The sequence below is a fragment of the Peromyscus maniculatus genome, chromosome 12 (assembly GCF_049852395.1).
Source record: "Peromyscus maniculatus bairdii isolate BWxNUB_F1_BW_parent chromosome 12, HU_Pman_BW_mat_3.1, whole genome shotgun sequence".
In the NCBI taxonomy this organism is placed as follows: Eukaryota; Metazoa; Chordata; class Mammalia; order Rodentia; family Cricetidae; genus Peromyscus; species Peromyscus maniculatus.
In genome coordinates this window covers 9,085,017-9,104,878 of record NC_134863.1, presented here as the reverse complement: position 1 = coordinate 9,104,878, position 19,862 = coordinate 9,085,017, and the positions used below count along the sequence as shown (strand labels likewise).

The 19,862-nt window shown below is 52.0% G+C and overlaps 1 protein-coding gene and 1 non-coding gene across 11 annotated transcripts; both read left to right on the top strand.

Annotated features, from left to right (window-relative positions):
• Positions 1 to 490: 490 nt before the first annotated feature.
• On the top strand, positions 491 to 19,788 carry Eif4g1 (eukaryotic translation initiation factor 4 gamma 1). Of its 10 annotated transcripts, none has more exons than XM_006987746.4 (34): positions 565 to 714; positions 1,445 to 1,501; positions 1,712 to 1,805; positions 2,073 to 2,159; positions 2,626 to 2,646; positions 3,194 to 3,370; positions 3,595 to 3,694; positions 5,811 to 5,923; positions 6,728 to 6,820; positions 7,021 to 7,087; positions 7,369 to 8,181; positions 8,691 to 8,779; positions 8,876 to 9,062; positions 9,168 to 9,301; positions 9,391 to 9,549; positions 9,684 to 9,869; positions 10,061 to 10,258; positions 10,676 to 10,822; positions 11,236 to 11,472; positions 11,621 to 11,725; positions 11,812 to 11,971; positions 12,196 to 12,296; positions 12,782 to 12,884; positions 13,135 to 13,237; positions 13,425 to 13,651; positions 13,786 to 13,904; positions 14,010 to 14,182; positions 14,455 to 14,580; positions 14,726 to 14,807; positions 16,039 to 16,137; positions 16,239 to 16,373; positions 16,501 to 16,582; positions 16,690 to 16,830; positions 19,151 to 19,788. In XM_006987746.4, exons 3-34 carry the CDS (start codon positions 1,746 to 1,748, stop codon positions 19,333 to 19,335), a joined length of 4,809 nt encoding a protein of 1,602 aa, XP_006987808.1. In that variant the 5' UTR covers positions 565 to 714; positions 1,445 to 1,501; positions 1,712 to 1,745; the 3' UTR covers positions 19,336 to 19,788. The 10 variants fall into 10 exon arrangements, with proteins under 10 accessions (XP_006987810.1, XP_006987808.1, XP_015861761.1 ...); XM_016006275.3 differs by having other exon boundaries at positions 9,681 to 9,869; XM_006987748.4 differs by lacking the exon at positions 2,626 to 2,646 and having other exon boundaries at positions 491 to 714.
• LOC121821819 (small nucleolar RNA SNORD66) lies at positions 12,036 to 12,110 on the top strand. The gene has a single exon (XR_006062707.1). It is a non-coding gene; the product is annotated as a small nucleolar RNA SNORD66 (small nucleolar RNA).
• Positions 19,789 to 19,862: the final 74 nt, after the last annotated feature.

The window sequence follows — 19,862 nt, the reverse complement described above, 5'->3', positions numbered from 1 at the left end:
AGCAGCCAGTGCTCTAAACAGTGAACCACCGTGCCAGTCTCCCTGCCTTAGCTATAAATTTCTGGAGGTCATAGATATATACCTGTCTGTACACTATGCTGAGATTGCTTCTTCCATTATTCCCAAGTTTTCATGATTGACTTTTGCCCTTCTCTAGGAGCCAGTGAATTTTTTTTTTTTAAACAGCGCATGTAAAATTGCGTTTTAAGTTAGAATGCGTCAGTTATTTTGGTGCAACATGCAGTTTCCTTTGTTAAAAGGCCTACCAAAGATTAAAATCTAAAGTATTTTCAGAGGCTCCATAATTTGCAGTGTACCATTTACTAGGGCAGGACTGCGTTTGAATTCAGCACTCTCAGCTCCCGGCCGTCAATTCGCATAGCACTCACGCGCTCAATAAATGCTTGCGCAAAGTATGAATGAACTAAAGAACCGCCAGAGCCTCAGAGGGGGTCGGCCTGGGAGTTCCAAAGTTCGGGAGGGGACACGAGGGCGGGCAGTGGGCGTCACGTGACGGGGCGGAGCAAATCCCATGTGCTTCCCCCCCAGCGCCAGCGCGGCTCCGCCCTCTGCGCCGGTCACGTGGGGCGCCGGCTGCGCCTGCGGAGAAGCGGTGGCCGCCGAGCGGGATCTGTGCGGGGAGCCGGAAATGGTTGTGGACTACGTCTGTGCGGCTGCGTGGGGCTCGGCCGCGCGGACTGAAGGAGACTGAAGGTAAAGCCGCCATGTCCGGGCCCGACCCGGCCCCCCACCCCTCCCCCCGCATCCGCCGCCATCCGGGCCGGGGCCCGCCACCCTGCGCCGCCGCCCCGGCGCCCCGGCCCCGCGCCCGCGCCCAGGCCCTAGTCGCCAGGCCGATCCCCGGCCCACGTGTGCCGGGCCGGGCCCGGGTGGGGGTGGGGAGCAGGGCCCGGCCGGCCCGGGCAGGGAGGGCGCCGGGGCGGCGGCGCGACAGCCACCTCCGCTGGGCCAGGGCCGCGGCCCGGCGCAGGCTCCACGGCGCAGACCCGCCGCCCCCTCCCCCTGCGGGCCCCGGGCGGCCGCCGGGAAGTGACACGTTGTTCTTTGGCACTGGCCGCGTTGCGCAGGGCAGGGAGGCGGCGGCGGCGGGCAGGGAGGAGCCCCCAGCCCCGCCCGGCGGCCGACCCTCGCCTGCCCCGAGCCGGCTCTGCGGCCGTCGCCGCCCGCCCTGCTGGTGTGGCCGGACTCGCGCCCTTCCTGGCTTGTGTTCCCGGGCGGCCTCAGGCCTCTCCGGCCCCGTGCGAGTGCCCCGCGGCAGGCTCCGAACCCGGTGTCCCCGGGTGGGGGGTGGGGACACCACGGCCGAAGCAGCCGGCTTCATTTGTGATCCGGGAGCCTGGTGCCAGCGAGACCTGGAATTTCCGGTCTGGTTGGTCTTGGGCCCCGTGGAGCCAGGTTGATACCCCTCACCTCCCAACCCCAGGCCTTCGGATGCCCAGAACCTGTAGGCCGCACTGTGGACTTATTCTTAACCGAGGGGGTGAGTGTGGGGGCTGTTTGAGCAGACAAGGGTGGGGTCGGGGTGTTTCGGTGTGTTGGTGGGGTCCACAGTCTGGATCGTCTGTTTTCTGCATTCCCTTGGCACCTCCCTTGATCGTGTTAGTCCTAGCTCGTGATACAACCTTTCCCCCAGCCCATTTGCCATAAGCTTGGGTCCTTGCCCCGTTCCGAGCTCTGCTCTTTCCAACAGGTGCTGGGGGGACCCTGATGTGGCACCAAATGAAATGAACAAAGCTCCTCAGCCCACAGGCCCCCCACCTGCCAGGTCCCCTGGACTCCCACAGGTAATCCAGGCGAAATGAGCAGGACTCCGGTGGGGTGGAGGTCATGCAGCGCTCGGTTTTCCCACCCCCCCTCTGTGTCAGGGCAAAGTGCAGCTGCCTGCTGCCAAATTGAGATAGGGCCCCTGGCTGTCCCTGGGGCTGTCACAGGGAGGGAGCATGTGGACTACCGAGGCTGTTGCTGCAGGTCTGCTCCCCTTATTTCACCGGCTTGGGTTGCAGCCCCACCCAGGCTTCCCCTCTTGCTGAACTCTGGTCTCTCCCCTTCAGCCAGCGTTTCCCCCGGGGCAGACTGCACCGGTGGTGTTTAGCACGCCACAAGCGACACAAATGAACACGCCTTCTCAGCCCCGCCAGGTGAGGGAGGGGCTGTGGCTGTGGATAGAGTAGGTCGCAGGGTGGGAACTGGGAAAATGTGCTGCTGGTTTGGGATATGGAAACTATGGAGGCTGTGTACTTGCCCCCAGTTTCCTGACAGTTGCTCTGTGTTCTTTCATGCTGTGTTAGTTACTTATGGTGGCTTGCCTTGGTGAGATTTGTAGTCTGAGAGTGGCATTACTGGGTCTCCGCACCTTTGAGAATTGGGGTAGTGCTGTGGGCCCTGCTGCCAGCTCTTACACTAGGGGGCTGTCATTACCCCTTCCTCTCCGCTTTCTCTTTGAACTGTGATGAGATAAACATTCCAGCTGTGCTTTCATTTTTTTCTGTTCTCCAAGTTCTTCCCAAGTGGAAGGATTCTTTTTCCTACCTACTTCACTCCCCCTAAACCCCCTCCATCACCTTGGGGATAATTGTCGTCTTTCCTGTCCCCATGTGCTCTCAGGGAGGATTCAGGTCTCTGCAGGTAATACCCCTTTCCTAATCCTGAGCCACCTCTTGGTGTCACCCCATCCCCTACCCTAGTCCATAGCTAGATACAGATGGGGTATTCAGGGTGGGGCCTTGTTTGCTGTTTAGGTCTTCAGTGTGAGTCCAAAAACTGCATGTTAGAGGTTAACTGTTGAAGGCAAGACCCCCAGAAATGGAAATTTGTTGCATGTAGCCCTTAACCTCGGTACTTGAGGTGGAATAGTGCATGCTGGGGAGTATGTTGCTCTCAAGGGCTTTACTTAGGCATGGTGCATCTTGATGTTAGGAAGACTCTGGAGGGTTAGTCTAGAGGTGACCGAGTGTGCATGGCAGTGAGGGTACAGGATACAAAGTATTCATCTAAGTTTGGAGGCAAATGTTAGTACAAGAGGCCGCTAGCCATCAGTTGATCATGTGGGTTGGAAGGATTGGTCTCCATGCTCCGGTTACAGTACTCTGAGATTGTATAGACATTGTGGAGTGCTGATTTTGCTGTTCACTCCCCCCCTTCTTGACTCCAACTGCTTCCTCCTTCCTGATAGCACTTCTACCCTAGCCGGGCCCAGCCCCCGAGCAGTGCAGCTTCCCGAGTGCAGAGTGCAGCCCCTGCCCGTCCTGGCCCAGCTGCCCATGTCTACCCTGCTGGATCCCAAGTAATGATGATCCCTTCCCAGATCTCCTATTCAGCCTCCCAAGGAGCCTACTACATCCCTGGACAGGTGAGGCTGGGGGCTGGGAGCCAGACTACCTTGTGCTCATCCTCCACCTCTCCTACCTGGCCTTCGGGATGCTTGTACATCTAGATCCTCTTCTAGATGCTCTTGTAGAGGTGGGACCTAGAGTCATTGCCCAGGCTTGGCTTACCCTACTTCATAATCACATGTGGTGTTCGTAGCTTTCCTCATCTCCTTCTTTTCCCTCCTCTCTCCCCAACCCCCATCAGGGGCGTTCCACATATGTTGTCCCAACACAGCAGTACCCTGTGCAGCCAGGAGCCCCAGGCTTCTATCCGGGTGCAAGCCCTACCGAGTTTGGGACCTACGGTAAGTAGGGGAAGGGGTCAGTGGTGAGAGTGCCTCCTAGGGAACATTTAAGTGGTCTGCTTTCTAAGACCTTCCTGGGCGTGCTTTTTATTCTTAAAATGATAGGATTAATAGATGATAGGGATTAGTGCCTAATATTTAACTGTTGGTAAGGGAAGGAAGCTTTGACTCTTTGCCAAGAGGGTTGGAATCTTCTCCATTTAAAGAAACACAGGATCGGCCAGGTGGTGTGGCACACGCCTTTAATCCCAGCACTCGGGAGGCAGAGGCAGGCGGATCTTTGTGAGTTCAAGGCCAGCCTGGGCTACCAAGTGAGTTCCAGGAAAGGCGCAAAGCTACACAGAGAAACCCTGTCTCGAAACCCCCTCCCCCCCCCCCAAAAAAAAAAAAAGAAACACAGGATCGGCCAGGTGGTGTGGCACACGCCTTTAATCCCAGCACTCGGGAGGCAGAGGCAGGCGGATCTTTGTGAGTTCGAGGCCAGCCTGGTCTCCAAAGCAAGTTCCAGGAAAGGTGCAAAGCTACACAGAGAAACCTTGTCTTGAAAAAAAAAAGAAAGAAAAAGAAAGGAAGGAAGGAAAGAAAGAAAGAAAAAACACAGGATCAAGATAGGTGTGGTGGCACCTGCCTTTTATCCCAACCAGCACTCAGAAGGCCAAGGCAGGAGGATCTCTGTAAGTTTGAAATCAGCCTGATCTACATAGTTCCAGGACAGCCAGGGTACGTGTTAAGACCCTATCTTAAAAAACATAAAAGAAACACAGGACCAGGGCCTTCAAGATGGCTCTGTGGCTAAAGGCAATTGCCCCCAAGCCTGATGACATTGGTCACTGATGAGTTTGGTCACTGGGACCTGGGTGGGCTGAGGAGAGAAGTGACTCCTGTAAGCTGTCCTCTCACCTCCACTCACAAGCCATGACACTCGGGCATGCATCCACTAAATGAATGAATAAACCAATCATTTGAAAAAGAAAGGGCTGTCCATAGAGAGCTCAGTGGCTAAGAGGAAATTGCTCTTGCATAAGGCCCAAGTTCCTACCAACACCCATGTCAGATAGCTCATGACTGTCTATAACTTTCAGTGCTTGGAGGATCCAAGTCTCTGTCCCCTTTGGGTACCTGCAGGCATATGCATACCCCCACACAGGCATATCAGCATAAACTGAAAGAAATACAGGCTCTGATTTGAAAGCCAAGTTAGTTAGACTTCTTGCTGTTTCTTTCATAGTTGGGAAGCAATGACATGGGTTTGAGTGGTTTTCATAACTCTTTCATTATGTTCAATGAGAGCATTATTATGATCTATATAGCAGTTGATTTTGTTTTTGAGACAGGATCTTGAATTATGTAGTTCTGGCTTGGCCTGGAACTTGCTCTGTAATTCAGGCTAGCCTCAAAGTTGCAGTGATCCCCCTGCCTCTGATTGCTGGAATTACAAGTGTGCACCACCATGCTAGCTTACAGCAGGGTCTAAAAATATTTTTCCATTGGGAAGATGGAAGTATGTACATTTAATACATTTATGATTGTATATATGTGTATATATGTGTGGTTCAAACAGATACTGCCATTGGTGTTTTCAAAAGGAACCAGTGGGATTTAGGAATGAGTTATAAGTGCACCCCACTTTGGAAACAATTGCTTAGGGAAATCTTATTTTTCTTGGGTCCAGTGTTACTTTTTGTTACTTTACCCCTTGCAAAGGGCTGGATTGGGAATGGAGTTAGCTTGAGTGGAATGGTGTGAAAACCCTTTTTCATTCCCTGCCAAAGAGCTGATTATGTCTCAAGTTGAGAGTGTACATGTGTGTTGCTTAGGTTGGGTACATACACAAGAGTGCCTTGTGGGATAAAACAGGTACCTTGTAGCATAGAGAGGAAGGAGTTCCTGCCTACAAGGTGTGTGTGTCTATGTGAGGAATTCTTGTAAATGCAGTTCAAACTGGTTCCCCTGCTTTGACAGACACCTAATTCCCTAGGGAGGCGGGCAGGGCAGGGCAAGGGGCCGGCTGTGTGTGATGAGAGGTTCTGCAGTGGGAGGTGGTCAGGCAGACATTAGTATATGTTTGGGTCCTGATGCTGTCACGAATCTTCCTTTCTGTCCTCCTTCCCTCAAGCTGGTGCCTATTATCCAGCCCAAGGTGTACAGCAGTTTCCTGCTAGCGTGGCTCCTGCCCCAGTTCTGATGAACCAGCCACCCCAGATTGCTCCTAAGAGAGAGCGGAAAACCGTGAGTAGCAGCAAGGGGCTCTGGGATATCTGGGAAGGGAAACTACTTGTGGTCTGGTGTCGCTGGGGTGTTGTGATATTGTGCCTGTGGGTGCAAAACTTCATAGACCTTCGTCTGAGTTTAAGCAGAAATCCCGGTCTGTGGAGTACAAAGATTCCTTGTAAGGTGATTGCAGTGTAGAAGGAACTCACGGCAAGACTAAAGTGAGCAGCAGGGAAATTCCTAAGAGACTTGGACTCCGGTAGTAGGTTCATAAGACCTGTGATTGGTTTGGGGTTGCTGGTGGTTAGCTTTGGAAATGGTTTGTTTTGTGCTCCTCACCCCCTAGTCCTGGAAGCTCTGGAGGCCTACGCCTCTGCTCAGTCCTCAAGCCCTGGGCATGGTGCCCAGAATAGGGTGCCAGGGCTGGGGAAGCCGCTGAGTCACCCTGGCTCCACCCACTGCATCTGGGCCCTACCCCTAGAGATCAGGCCGACTAGCCACAAGTGAGCTAGCTGGATGCTAGATGGGGGCTTTAGCCCCGGGGTGTATGGCCATTGCCTTAGGGATTGCCGGTGGGTAGAGGGGAGGGGCATTGTGATGTACAGGGCTGCTCTGTGAGGTCAAGAGTCTTAGGGGTGGGGGCTAGGACAGTGACTACCAGAGCAGCCGGATGGGTTGACAGTAGAACTCATGGGGTTTCTGGCACCCACCCACCTGCTTCCCAGTCGGGGTGGGAGGTTGGCCCAGAGTCTTAGGAGTGGGGCAGGGTGGAGAGGTGGGCTCCTCCTGCTTCCCACTCATCCTGTAGCATTTTTTCCCCAGATCCGAATTCGAGACCCAAACCAAGGAGGGAAGGATATCACAGAAGAGATCATGTCTGGGGCCCGTACTGCCTCCACACCCACTCCTCCCCAGGTACTGTCACCCGTGGAGTGATAGCTTGGCCTGGACAGCTGTTCTGCCCTGGAATCCCAAACTACTTGGTCTTTGCCTTCACCTAAGGGGTCTATTTCCCTGCTTTCCTGGATTCTAGGCAGAGCTAAAGTAGAAATGACTCTAGTAAAGAAGGGTGTGGAACTCTTCAGTGCAAACTTATAACGCTTTGTGTCCTGCAGACGGGAGGCGGTCTGGAGCCTCAGCCTAATGGGGAGTCGCCTCAGGTTGCTGTCATTATCCGGCCAGGTAAGGAAAGCAGTCGCACAACTTTTATGGGGAGATGATGTATGAGTGTTTAAACTTGAAGGAGGTGGAGCGATGTGAACTGAGTACCAGAGAAGAGTGAGTTGGGTTTTATATAGTGGGTTTGAAATTAGACTGTCTTGGAAGAGAAGGGAAAACAGCCTTAGTGGGAGGAGATTAGGATGTGGGGTGAGACTATTCAATTGGAAGTAACCTTGGCTAGGAGGAAGAACACTGTGGCTGTGAAGGACTTGCTGTCATGACTTCCCATTCTTGTTGTACAGATGACCGGTCACAGGGAGCAGCCATTGGGGGGCGGCCAGGACTGCCTGGCCCAGAGCACAGCCCTGGCACAGAATCTCAGCCTTCATCGCCTTCTCCAACCCCTTCACCACCCCCGATTTTGGAGCCGGGGTCTGAGTCTAACCTTGGAGTCCTCTCTATTCCTGGGGACACTATGACAACGGGGATGATGCAAATGTCTGTAGAAGAATCGACCCCCATCTCTTGTGAAGCTGGGGAGCCATATTGCCTCTCTCCAGAACCCACTCTTGCTGAACCCATCCTGGAAGTAGAAGTGACACTCAGCAAACCCATTCCAGAGTCTGAGTTCTCTTCCAGTCCTCTCCAGGTTTCCACATCCCTGGCGCCTCACAGGGCAGAAACTCATGAGCCCAATGGCATGGTCCCATCTGAGGATCTGGAACCAGAGGTGGAGTCAGGCACAGAGCCAGCTTCGCCCCCTCTTTCAGCTTGTGCTTCAGAATCACCTGTGCCCATTGCTCCAACTGCCCAGCCTGAGGAACTGCTCAATGGAGCCCCCTCGCCACCAGCTGTGGACTTAAGCCCGGTCAGTGAGCCAGAGGAACAGGCCAAGGAGGCTTCACCCGTGGCACCAGCCACCATTCTCTCCGCCACTCCACCTGTGGCTCCTTCAGACACCTCTGCTCAGGAGGAAGAAATGGAGGAGGAAGAAGAAGGCGGGGAAGGTGGGGAAGCCGGCAGTGAGAAGGGAGCAGAGGACCCCCCGCTCGACAGTGCTCCTGCTCCAGCCCAGTTGTCCTCTCAGAATTCAGAGGTGGCAGCAGCCACCCAAGGTGAGGTGTGGCTAGATGATGTTGAATGTTGCCCATCTGGGCGTGTGCTCTCCCTTGACCTCCCACTTGGCACCTTTGGCGGCTCTTCTGTGTTGTTTTGAGACGGGGTACCTATATAGCTTGGCTGTCCAGGAACTTGCTATGCAGAACAGGCTGGCCTCAAGCTCGAGTGCTAGAATTAAGGGCGTGCACCACTTTTTTGTGCATAGCCTCCCACAAATGGGCTCCCATTTGGGGGCCTGTGATAGACCCTAAGAAGTAAGTTTTTTGAGACAAGGTCTTATGTAGCCCAGACTGATCCTTATGTTCTGTCTCCCAATTCTGAGATTATAGAAATGTGCCACGATGCCTGGCTTATAGGGAGGATTTTAGAGCCTAAAGTGGGAGTCATGGGTAGAGGGAATGCTGTGGCTGGTTTTATTTTATTTTTCTCCATGTGTTAGGGATAGTTGGATACTTATTAAATCGTTCACACCTTGGTCCCCCTCTCCCTCCTTCTTTTCTTTTAGTGGCAGTATCTGTGCCAAAGAGGAGGCGGAAAATTAAAGAGCTAAATAAGAAGGAGGCTGTGGGTGACCTTCTAGATGCCTTCAAGGAGGTAAGGGAGCAAGAGAATTAGTTGAGGGGAGATGGCACAGTTTGGGGACAGTGACCATCCATGCAACTGAACCTGGGTGTTCATCTATGATTGAAGGTGGACCCAGCAGTACCAGAGGTAGAGAACCAGCCTCCCACAAGCAGCACCCCAAGCCCCGAGTCTGAGGGCAGCACTGTGCCCCCACAGCCTGAGGAAGCAGATGAAACTTGGGACTCGAAGGAAGACAAAATTCACAATGCTGAGAATATCCAGCCTGGGGAACAGAAATATGAGTACAAGTCAGGTGTGTTTAAGGAAGGATTGAGTGGTCAGCAATACTTGTCTATTTCTGTGAGAAATGTAGCCCTGTAGCAGGACTACAGTGTGACTGATGCATCCTGTCATGCAGATCAGTGGAAGCCTCTGAACCTTGAAGAGAAGAAGCGTTATGACAGGGAATTCCTTCTGGGCTTTCAGTTTATCTTTGCCAGTATGCAGAAACCAGAAGGATTGCCCCATATCACTGATGTGGTCCTGGACAAGGTTGGTGTTTTGAGAAAGGAAGTGCCTGAAGTCCACAAGGAGACGTCAGGAACCCTAACCCATTTCTAAGACATGCACCTTCTCTGCAGGCCAATAAAACACCACTTCGGGCGCTGGATCCCTCCAGACTACCTGGCATAAACTGCGGCCCAGATTTCACCCCGTCCTTTGCGAACCTTGGCAGACCAGCCCTAAACAACCGTGGGCCCCCAAGGGGTGGGCCAGGTGGGGAGCTGACCCGAGGGCCGGTGAGTGGGGCTGGCTGCGGGGCAGATGGGTAACAGGGTGGGGTCTTAAGTCTGTCTTGAGACTGTGGTAATGGGGTCCCACACTGTACTTGCTATTCTGCCTTCATTTGTCCTCCTCCTCCCTTGTCCAGCAGGCTGGCCTGGGACCCAGGCGATCTCAACAGGGCCCACGAAAGGAAACACGGAAGATCATTTCTTCGGTGATAATGACTGAAGACATAAAACTGAACAAAGCCGAGAAGGCCTGGAAACCCAGTAGCAAACGGACAGCCGCTGATAAGGATCGAGGGGAAGAGGATGCTGATGGAAGCAAAACCCAGGTACTGGGACATCCTGCCTGTGGTCTCCATCCTGCTCTTCAAGATCTGCCTTCTGAGCCACTCTCCTGAGTCCACCATACTTAGTACCAGTGTCTGGGCTCAGTCCTTACCATTTCGTCCTGTTTCAGCATCCTGTGTTTATCTTGAGGACTAAACTAGATCCTGTCTACTCTGTCCTCTCTTCCCCACAGGACCTGTTCCGCAGGGTGCGCTCCATCCTGAATAAGCTGACACCCCAGATGTTCCAGCAGCTGATGAAGCAAGTGACACAGCTGGCCATTGACACCGAGGAACGCCTCAAAGGAGTTATTGACCTCATCTTTGAGAAAGCCATTTCAGAGCCCAACTTCTCTGTGGCTTATGCCAACATGTGCCGCTGCCTCATGGCGGTTAGTTTCCACTGTTTAGTCTTTCTTGGAGATTTTTTTCCATGCTTTTATTTATTGAACATTTTATTTTAAGTGCCAGTGTGTATATGGGTGTCTATTTGCTACAGTGCACGTTTGCAGGCGGGATAACTTTGTGGAGTCAGTTCTCTTCCACCTTACTTGGATTCTGAGGAGTAAGACTGCCAGGCTTGCATGGCAGGCTTCTTCACTCACTGAGCTGTCTTGTTGTAGCCCAGTTTTCTAAATCTTACTGTGTTGCTTCTTACATCTTCCTGGGGATCCTGGAGTCCAGCTGTCCTTGGTGCCCCCTTGTCTTAAGGCAGCTAAGTGTGTGGTACAGTATAGGTGTTCAGGGTCAAGGAGACTTGGAAGGCCTGGGCTGATCTTAGTGTGGTATTTATTCTCTTTGGCAAACAGCTGAAAGTGCCCACTACAGAAAAGCCAACAGTGACTGTGAATTTTCGAAAACTGTTGTTAAATCGATGCCAGAAGGAATTTGAGAAAGACAAAGATGATGATGAAGTTTTTGAAAAAAAGCAAAAAGAGATGGATGAAGCTGCTACGGTGAGAAAACGCATTGCCAGTTTCACTCTGTACTCACACCCTCCTCCCCCACCAGTTAGACCTTGACTTTAGAGGTCTGGGGAAGGGCTCTTTTCCCTTAGAACACAAGGCTGCCTCTCTAGATAAAGAGAGAAAAGGGGGTTTTAGCCAAGTCACTTGTTTTGCTCTTAGCTTTGTTTCTGTATGTTTTGCCAGCATGTATATATGTGTACAGTGTGCATGTCTGGTGCCAGAGGAGGCCAGAAGCAGGCACTGGATTCCCTGGAACTGGAGTTATAGATGGTTATGAGCTACCACCTGTTAGGAACTGAATCCAGCTCTTCTACAAGAGCAGCAAGTGTTCTTAACGACCAGCCCATCTCTCCAGCCCCCGGTTTATCTTTTTGACATAACCTTTGTCCTATGACTGACAGGCAGAAGAACGGGGACGCCTGAAAGAAGAGCTAGAAGAGGCCCGGGACATAGCTCGGCGGCGCTCTTTAGGGAATATTAAGTTCATCGGAGAGTTATTCAAGCTGAAGATGTTAACAGAAGCAATAATGCATGACTGTGTGGTCAAACTACTTAAGAACCATGATGAAGAGTCCCTGGAATGCCTCTGCCGCCTCCTCACCACTATTGGCAAAGACCTGGACTTTGCCAAAGCCAAGGTAGAGGTCCTGGGATATGGGGAGTGGGTAAAGCATATGGGCCCTCCTGTTTGCTGAGAACATACAGGCTGAGGGGTCTGGCCTGCTTGGCCAGTGTCAGAGGTGAGGTATGAGAGGTTATTGACTTGATCCTTTTTTTGCTTCCTAGCCTCGAATGGATCAGTATTTCAACCAAATGGAAAAAATCATTAAAGAAAAGAAGACCTCATCTCGAATCCGTTTTATGCTGCAGGATGTACTGGATCTGCGGCAGGTGTGTCTTCTCCCTCCACCTCAGCTGCTGCTCCAGGTCCCGACACCGTCACCCCAAGATAACCGCTGTGTCCCTTTTGTTCCCAGAGCAATTGGGTGCCACGCCGAGGGGATCAGGGCCCCAAGACTATTGATCAGATCCACAAGGAGGCTGAGATGGAAGAGCACCGAGAACATATCAAAGTGCAGCAGCTCATGGCCAAGGGCAGCGACAAGCGTCGGGGTGGCCCTCCAGGCCCGCCCATCAGTGAGTGAGGCTAGGGCTAAGGAGGAGACAGGGAGGCTCCTGGAGGGTACAAGGGTGTCGTGCTTTCCACTGATGACTTCCGTTAGTGCCACGTGTCTGGGCCACTGAGACCACATGATGGGATTGAGGATCTGAGGAAGAGGGTGAGGGTGGCGCAGGAAGGGTTGTTAAAGACTTGTTATTCCAGCATTCCCCTTCCCCTGTCCTTTTTCCCTTTGTCTCAGGCCGTGGCCTTCCACTTGTGGATGATGGTGGCTGGAATACAGTCCCCATTAGCAAAGGCAGCCGCCCCATTGACACCTCACGGCTCACCAAGATCACAAAGGTAGGCTTGTATTCTGGAGTAGGTGAGGTGGAGGGTGGAGAGAGATGCGCCATGCGTTAGTCCCCACAGTTAGGTGGTGATAGCTGGACTGGTTAGGCTAGTTGAATGAAGCAGCACCAGCAATGGTGTTTGCCCACATTGGTCCTAGCAAACTGACAGGAACACCAGAATCCAGGCAAGAACAGTTTTGACACTTGAAGTGATTGAGGGAAAAAAAAAAGCTGTAGAGTTTGAATTCCGCTGTCTGAGTAACTACCAGGCTGTAACAAGTCATTCCTCGTGTATTGGACTGTTTGACACTGGAGTGGCAGAGTGAGGAGTGGGCGGGGTTGTGAAGCTGAACGGTTCCTGTCTGACTAGAGGAGAAGCTGGCCTCCCCTCACTTGGGCCGCTCCTTACCAGTGTGGCTATGTGTGGTGGTGCCGTCGGCTAAAGGCGTAGCTAGGTCAGACGCGTGAGCAGACTGTCTGTCTTTCCTTCTGCAGCCTGGGTCCATCGATTCTAACAACCAGCTCTTTGCACCGGGAGGCCGACTGAGTTGGGGCAAGGGCAGCAGCGGGGGCTCAGGAGCCAAGCCCTCAGACACAGGTATGGAGGCCGCTGTAGGAACTGGCTGGTTGCTCCTCTCAGCTCCCTCGAGCGTAGTCTTTCCTCTGCCGACAGGAAACTCAGTAAGGAATTAGGAATGGATCCAGGAGGCATGCACATGTCGGGGGGGAATTACTTCCGGTCAGCATTATGACCAAGAGTCCTAAACGATGAAGGGGGTGCATAGAGTAGGAGGAGGGGGTGAGGCATGGAAGGTGGAGGTGGGTTCATGCAGTTTTTGTCTCCTTAGCTTCAGATGCCACTCGTCCAGCTACTAGTACCTTGAATCGCTTTTCTGCTCTTCAACAAGCATTGCCTGCAGAGAGCACAGATAACAGGCGTGTGGTACAGAGGTGAGAGCTTTAGGGCTGGGGTTGTTCCCATAGAATACTGGGATTAGCTTTGGTGTCAAAGCAGAGAGATTTCTCATACCTGTATTGCTTGGGCATGTCCTTGATACCAAGAATGAGACCTAGTAGCTGCCCTGCATGTTGAAAGTGCTTGAGCCAGTACAGATGAGAAACAATGTATCTCTTCCAGGAGTAGCTTAAGCCGGGAACGAGGTGAGAAGGCTGGGGACCGGGGAGACCGACTAGAGCGGAGTGAGCGGGGAGGTGACCGTGGGGACCGACTTGATCGTGCCAGAACACCAGCCACCAAGCGAAGTTTTAGCAAGGAAGTGGAGGAGCGGAGTAGAGAGCGGCCTTCCCAGCCCGAAGGACTGCGCAAGGCAGCTAGCCTCACGGAAGATCGCGGTCGGGATCCTGGTGAGTAGGAAGGGAAGGCCGGCCGAGGAATGGGGGAGAAGGCTGCTGGCCAGTGTGGGACTGAGTGCTCCCCAATTTCCTTTGGGCCTCTACACTCTGTTAAGAGGAGTAACTGAAAAGTTCTTCCCCCCTAGTGAAGCGGGAAGCCACCCTACCTCCAGTGAGCCCTCCAAAGGCTGCACTCTCTGAGGATGAGGTGGAGAAGAAATCTAAGGCCATCATTGAGGAATATCTCCATCTCAATGACATGAAGGTTGGCACTGGGAAGGGACAGTGATTGCTGGGAGGGGAGGGGAGGGGCTGTGCCGACTGGTCAGGCGATGACGGCTTTCTCCCTTGTACGCTTTGCCCTCCTCAGGAGGCAGTTCAGTGTGTCCAGGAGCTGGCCTCACCCTCCCTGCTCTTCATCTTCGTGCGGCATGGCATCGAGTCCACGCTGGAGCGGAGCACCATTGCCCGTGAGCATATGGGCCGGCTGCTGCACCAGCTGCTCTGCGCAGGGCACCTCTCGACGGCCCAGTACTACCAAGGGTAGGATGGATTTCCGTGGGCCTTCGTGTCCACATACCCACACCACTGCCTGCTCCCCTGTGGAATTCCTGGAACTCTGCGTTAAGTGTGTAGGCCAACCATTCCAGTTAGCTTTTGTGAGGGGTGAAGGTAGCTTTAGCTTGAGATTGTCTCATGTCTGAAAATGTTTCTGTAGGGCTTCCATATTTGATTCTTAGTTGTGCTATATTTCCCTAGAAGGCAGGGTAATCGTCCATCTCCCCAAATGCCCTGACTTCTCCTTTCCTTTTCAGGCTATATGAAACACTAGAATTGGCTGAGGACATGGAAATTGACATCCCTCATGTATGGCTCTACCTGGCAGAATTGATAACACCCATTCTCCAGGAAGATGGGGTGCCTATGGGAGAGCTCTTTAGGTAAGTCCTCCCTGTTTCCCTCTGTGGGTGCGAGAGAGGTAAGTTGAGTGAGTGATGGAGTGAGACAAGTTGGATACCTGTGTTTGGAGAGGGGTGGAATAATACTGAGGGCTATGGAGGCCATGGAGACTGATTTCTCTTACAGGGAAATTACGAAGCCTCTGAGACCCATGGGCAAAGCTACTTCTTTATTGCTGGAGATCCTGGGTCTCTTATGCAAGAGCATGGTGAGTTTGGCCTTTCAGAGGGGATGTATTCAGGGACTGAAGGAAGATTGGCAAAGACCCTAGACCTGTGGTTAATTCATTTATTATTCATTTTGATCAGTGTTTCTTTGAACATTCACAAAGTACTGTGCCCCTGGGGTTACAGCGGTTAAACAGTATGAACTCCAACTTGGTACAGAAAAAGCAAGAGATGGCAGCTTCAGCAGCATAAGTGAAATATATCAAAGTTAATGGAAGTGACTAGAATGTAAAGCCTTGGGAAAAGCAAGTTGGGAGTGGTGCCCGTGGTGGTACCAGGTTGGGGTGTGTAGTTTGAAGAGTTTAGGTTTCTAGAACTTGGAGAGAGAAGATTGAAAGGGACTCGAGGGGACTTTTTATGAGGGTATTGGGGGTGTTGTTGCTGCTAAGATTTTTCTGAACTTAGGAAACCAATTCACGTATCTATTCTTCTTTGGTTTGTTGATGTTTTGGAGACAAGGTTTCTCTGTGTGTCCATGGTGGTTGTGGTGGGCCACCTCCACCTGGCAGTTGTTTTTGTTTAAAGCTGACATTCTCGTTTACTTGGGGTAATGAAAAACTCAGTGGTTAAGAGGGAGGGGAAAATGCATTTTAAAAATCTTAGATTTATTTCTTTTTGTTTTGTATGTTTTTTAAATGTATGTATGTATGTATGTATGTATGTATGTATGTATGTATGTATGTGCGTGCTCATGTGTATGCCATGTACCTGCAGAGTTGAGTGAGAAGAGTGTGTCATCCCTGGGAACTGGCCTTATGGGTAGTTGTGAAACCACCATGTGGGTGCTGGGACCCAAACAAGTGTTAACTGTTGAGCCATCTCTCCAGGTCTGCCAAACAATAATAAGTATAAAGAAAGAAAAAACAAAACAAAAAACAAAAAAACACCTCAACAAAGCTGCTTTGGAAAAGAAATGTAGGTGAAATATATATGCTAGGAATATATTAGGGTGAGATCTAGTGATTTCTTAAGAGTCCTACAAATGCTAATTGATTTTTTTTCCTAGAGGCTTTTCCCTCTCCTAATGTCACACCACTGTGGTGGTGGGTGAGTTCCCTTGCTTGGGATGTTGGTTGGATTTAGACAGGGAAGGGTGGGATCTATGTGGTCTACTTAGAGGACTGTTGCAGACTGTTGACTGAGTCCTGAAAGCTAGAGGCCATGGGTAGAGAGGTAGATAGTGAGGTGCTGAATTGGTCTTTTGTTTTCCAGGGTCCCAAGAAGGTGGGGATGCTGTGGCGAGAGGCTGGGCTGAGCTGGAGGGAATTTCTAGCAGAAGGCCAAGACGTTGGCTCATTTGTGACTGAACAGGTTTGGGACTGGAGTTTAGTTATTCTGTATTTGGTGCTAGCTGATCTCGGCTTTTTGACACTGTGGTCTTGACCTTGGCTGTGTGGATCATTTGCTTACAGAAGGTGGAATATACCTTGGGAGAAGAGTCTGAAGCTCCCGGCCAGAGGGCGCTTGCCTTTGATGAGCTGCGAAGGCACTTGGAGAAGCTGCTCTCGGAGGGCAGCAGCAACCAGCGGGTGTTGGACTGGATAGAGGTGTGTTAGTTACCCTGGGTAGTGGGGGAGATGGGCAGGGAGGTGGGTTAAGATGGGATGGTCTGGGAGGTTACGAGAGTGGGGACATAACTTATTATAACTTAAGGGCCTTTGTTTTTCTGTACAGGCCAACCTGAGTGAGCAGCAGATAGCATCCAATACATTAGTTCGAGCCCTCATGACAACTGTCTGTCATTCTGCAATTGTCTGTAAGGAGCCAGGGAGACAAGTGGAGGAGAGGGGGTGGTCTGGGCCCCAGGCTAAGCCAGGTGCAGCCTGCATTCGCTCCATCTGCCCTTGTCGTTGTCTCCCATAGTTGAGAATCCTCTCCGAGTGGATGTTGCAGTGTTGAAAGTGCGAGCGAGACTGCTGCAGAAATACTTGAGTGACGAGCAGAAGGAGCTACAAGCACTCTACGCCCTCCAGGCCCTTGTAGTGACCTTAGACCAGCCTGCCAGTAAGAGCCAGGCTGAAGGGGGGGTGGGGGTGGGCAGAGGGACTGCCAGATAGAAGAGGGTGGTCATGGAAGGTACTCAACCCAAGAAAGGGGGGCGAAGAACAAAATGCCCTGAGGTTTGATCGATGCCTTACCTACCCAGTGCATGTTTTCTTGCCTACAGTGGAGTGAGTTCATCTAAGCCTTGAGGGTTGATGTCCTGCCGGCTTTGTGCTCGGCCAGTAGGTGACAGCAACACAGAGCTGATGAACAACAGTGTCTTTCAGACATGCTGTGTCTGGCCCGAGGCTGCCATGCTTGGCCTACCTTGCCTTATCTCATAGCCATTGTGGGTTTATCTCCTTTTTCCACACTGGAAGACTGAGGTTTACAAATTCAGCACCTGGGTATGGTTGGGTTTAGGTAACTGTAGCGAGGAAATAGAGCACAGTTCTGTGCTGGCCTGGAGTCAGTGACAGTGTGAGTGTTGGTCTGGGAGGTGATGGGTAGGAATGGTTGACCGGCAGAGCAAGCAGGCAGGCCCTGAGTTGGAATGAAGACATGAAAAGAGCTGCTGAAGGCAGATTACAGTAGTCATGAGAGGGAGCTAGAGACGTGGACAGGCCGGCCGCAGGTTCTTAGGCCGTGTAAGTAGTGGCAGGGCTTTGCTTTGGGTGGAATGAGGCTTTTGTGGGGTTGTAAGCAAAGACTTTGAGTTGAGCATGGTGCCCATACCCTGTGATCCTCACACCAGAGGCCCACCTATGCTGATGGGGCCGTTTCAGAGACTCTCCACTCTAACCCCTAGCTGGTCTTGGTGACACTCTGGAGACAGGACGGTGGATCTCTTGAGTTCAAGACAGCCAGGGCTACAGACATCAAAACAAAAACAAAATCCAAAACAGCACTTGAAGCATAAATACCTTTAAAATGTTGTTAATTAGCTGTTTACTTCCATTTTACAGTGGGGGAGACAGGCTTCTTGCCTGGAAAGATCCTGCTGGGACTCTCACCTTCTCCAACATGTTGTTACAAAAGGATAATGGGATTGCCCTGAGGAATAAGATCATTGGGGAAGTGGAGGCATGCAGATAGAGCAGGGCCCAGTGAACCAAAGAAAATGTAGGATAGGGAAGTGGTGGGAAATGCTGGATGCTACAGAGTTTGGTAGGAGCCTACCTAACAAAGACTTTGGATTAAAACATTGAGATCTTCTTAGTAAAATACAATATTTGTAGAGTGGGGTCAGATTCTGAAATGGAAAAATTGAGATGGTTGGCTAAGACAGGAAGAGAACGGTATAAGAATCTTGTTTAACTGTAGGGTAATTGAAAGATAGCTTCTATGTTTAACTTGGATAAATGTGGACTTAAATGTGTAGGGCAAAGTAGTTGAGCAGTTATATAGGGTCCTCAGAATGTGAGTGGGCTTCAGAGGAGAAATGTGGGCTAAGTCCAGGGTTGGTTGTGCCCACACACAGTGGGGTGCCCGAGGCGTGTTGTGGCCTGAGCTCATTGGTGAGCCGTTACTGGTCTCACCTTACAGCTAGGCCTAGGTCCCTAGGCTAACTCACCTGCTGTAGCTGGGCGGAATGGGACAGACGGGACCCGAGGAGTTCTGCCTGAGAGTGTCGCGCTCTAGAAGCCAGAGAGGGTTCAGGGGTGTTTGTCAGGATCTGTCCTGGCTCCACTGCTGGACTCGGGGTTGAACTCAGATGTCTGGTTTCCAGCTCTTCATTTTGTTTTCTGAGATCCAATCTTAAATAGTCTGGGCTGACCTCAAACTAGTTATGTAGTTTAGGCTTGCCTTGACATTGGACCTCTTGCCTCCTCTATATTCCAAGTAATGGGCTTACAGCTGTGGACCCCAGTGCCTAACAATTTTCCTTTCTTTCCTGTGACTCTACATTTGATGTTAGCCAAAAAGTGGAGAATTGATTCTTGCCCCTTCATAGGCCCGCTGTGTAGACCAGGCTGGCCTGGAACAATCCGCCTGCCTCTGCCTCCTGAGCGCTGGGATTAGAGGTGTGTGCCACCACGCTTGGCCTCATTTTCTCTCCCCTTTTCAGACAGTTTTGCTAAGCTACCAGGACTGGCCCCGAACTTTTGATCCTTATCTGTCTGCCTCAGCCTCCCAAATATTTGGGGTTACATGCCTGTTTCTAAGGATGCTAATAGCCACGTGACTCATTCTTAGGCTGGTAGTCTCCTGTGTCATGAGATTAGCATTCTGTCCGAGTCACTGAATGCCAGGATGGTAGGTCAGGCTTAGTTTCAGAGTCTGTTTGGGAGGGATCTCTGGCAGAGACTAGTCACCTAATTGGTGTCCTTGTGGCCTGCAGACCTGCTGCGGATGTTCTTTGATGCTCTGTACGATGAGGACGTGGTGAAGGAGGACGCCTTCTACAGCTGGGAGGCCAGCAAGGACCCCGCCGAGCAGCAGGGCAAGGGCGTGGCCCTCAAGTCTGTCACCGCCTTCTTCAACTGGCTCCGCGAGGCTGAGGAGGAGGAGTCTGACCACAACTGATGGCGGGTGGGGCCGGCCGGGGACTTGGAGCCATGGACACGTGGATGGCCCAGCCAGCCAGCCGCCTGGACTGCAGGGGGGCGGCGGCAGCGGCGGCGGCGGCAGTGGCAGTGGGTGCCTGTAGTGCGATGTGTCTGAGCTAATAAAGTGGCTGATGAGGCAGGATGACTTGGGGCTGCCTGGGGCCCCCCTCCAGGATGCTGCCAAGTGTCCCTCTCCTCCCCCGGGGCACAGAGATATATATAAAGTCTTGAAATTTGGTGTGTCTTTGCAGGGGGGAGGGGCACTACCGCCTGCCTCTAGGGTCCTTTTTTATTTTCTGAAATCACTCTTGGGACTGCCGTCCTCGCTGCTGGGGGCATATGCCCCAGCCCCTGCACCACCCCTGCTGATGCCTGGGCAGGGGGAAGGGGGGGCACGGTGCCTGTAATTATTAAACATGAATTCAATTAAGTTCACCGCCTCTTTACTGATCTCCGCTGGAGTACGGGTAGGTGGACATCTTCCTTCCTAGACTGGCACTGTAT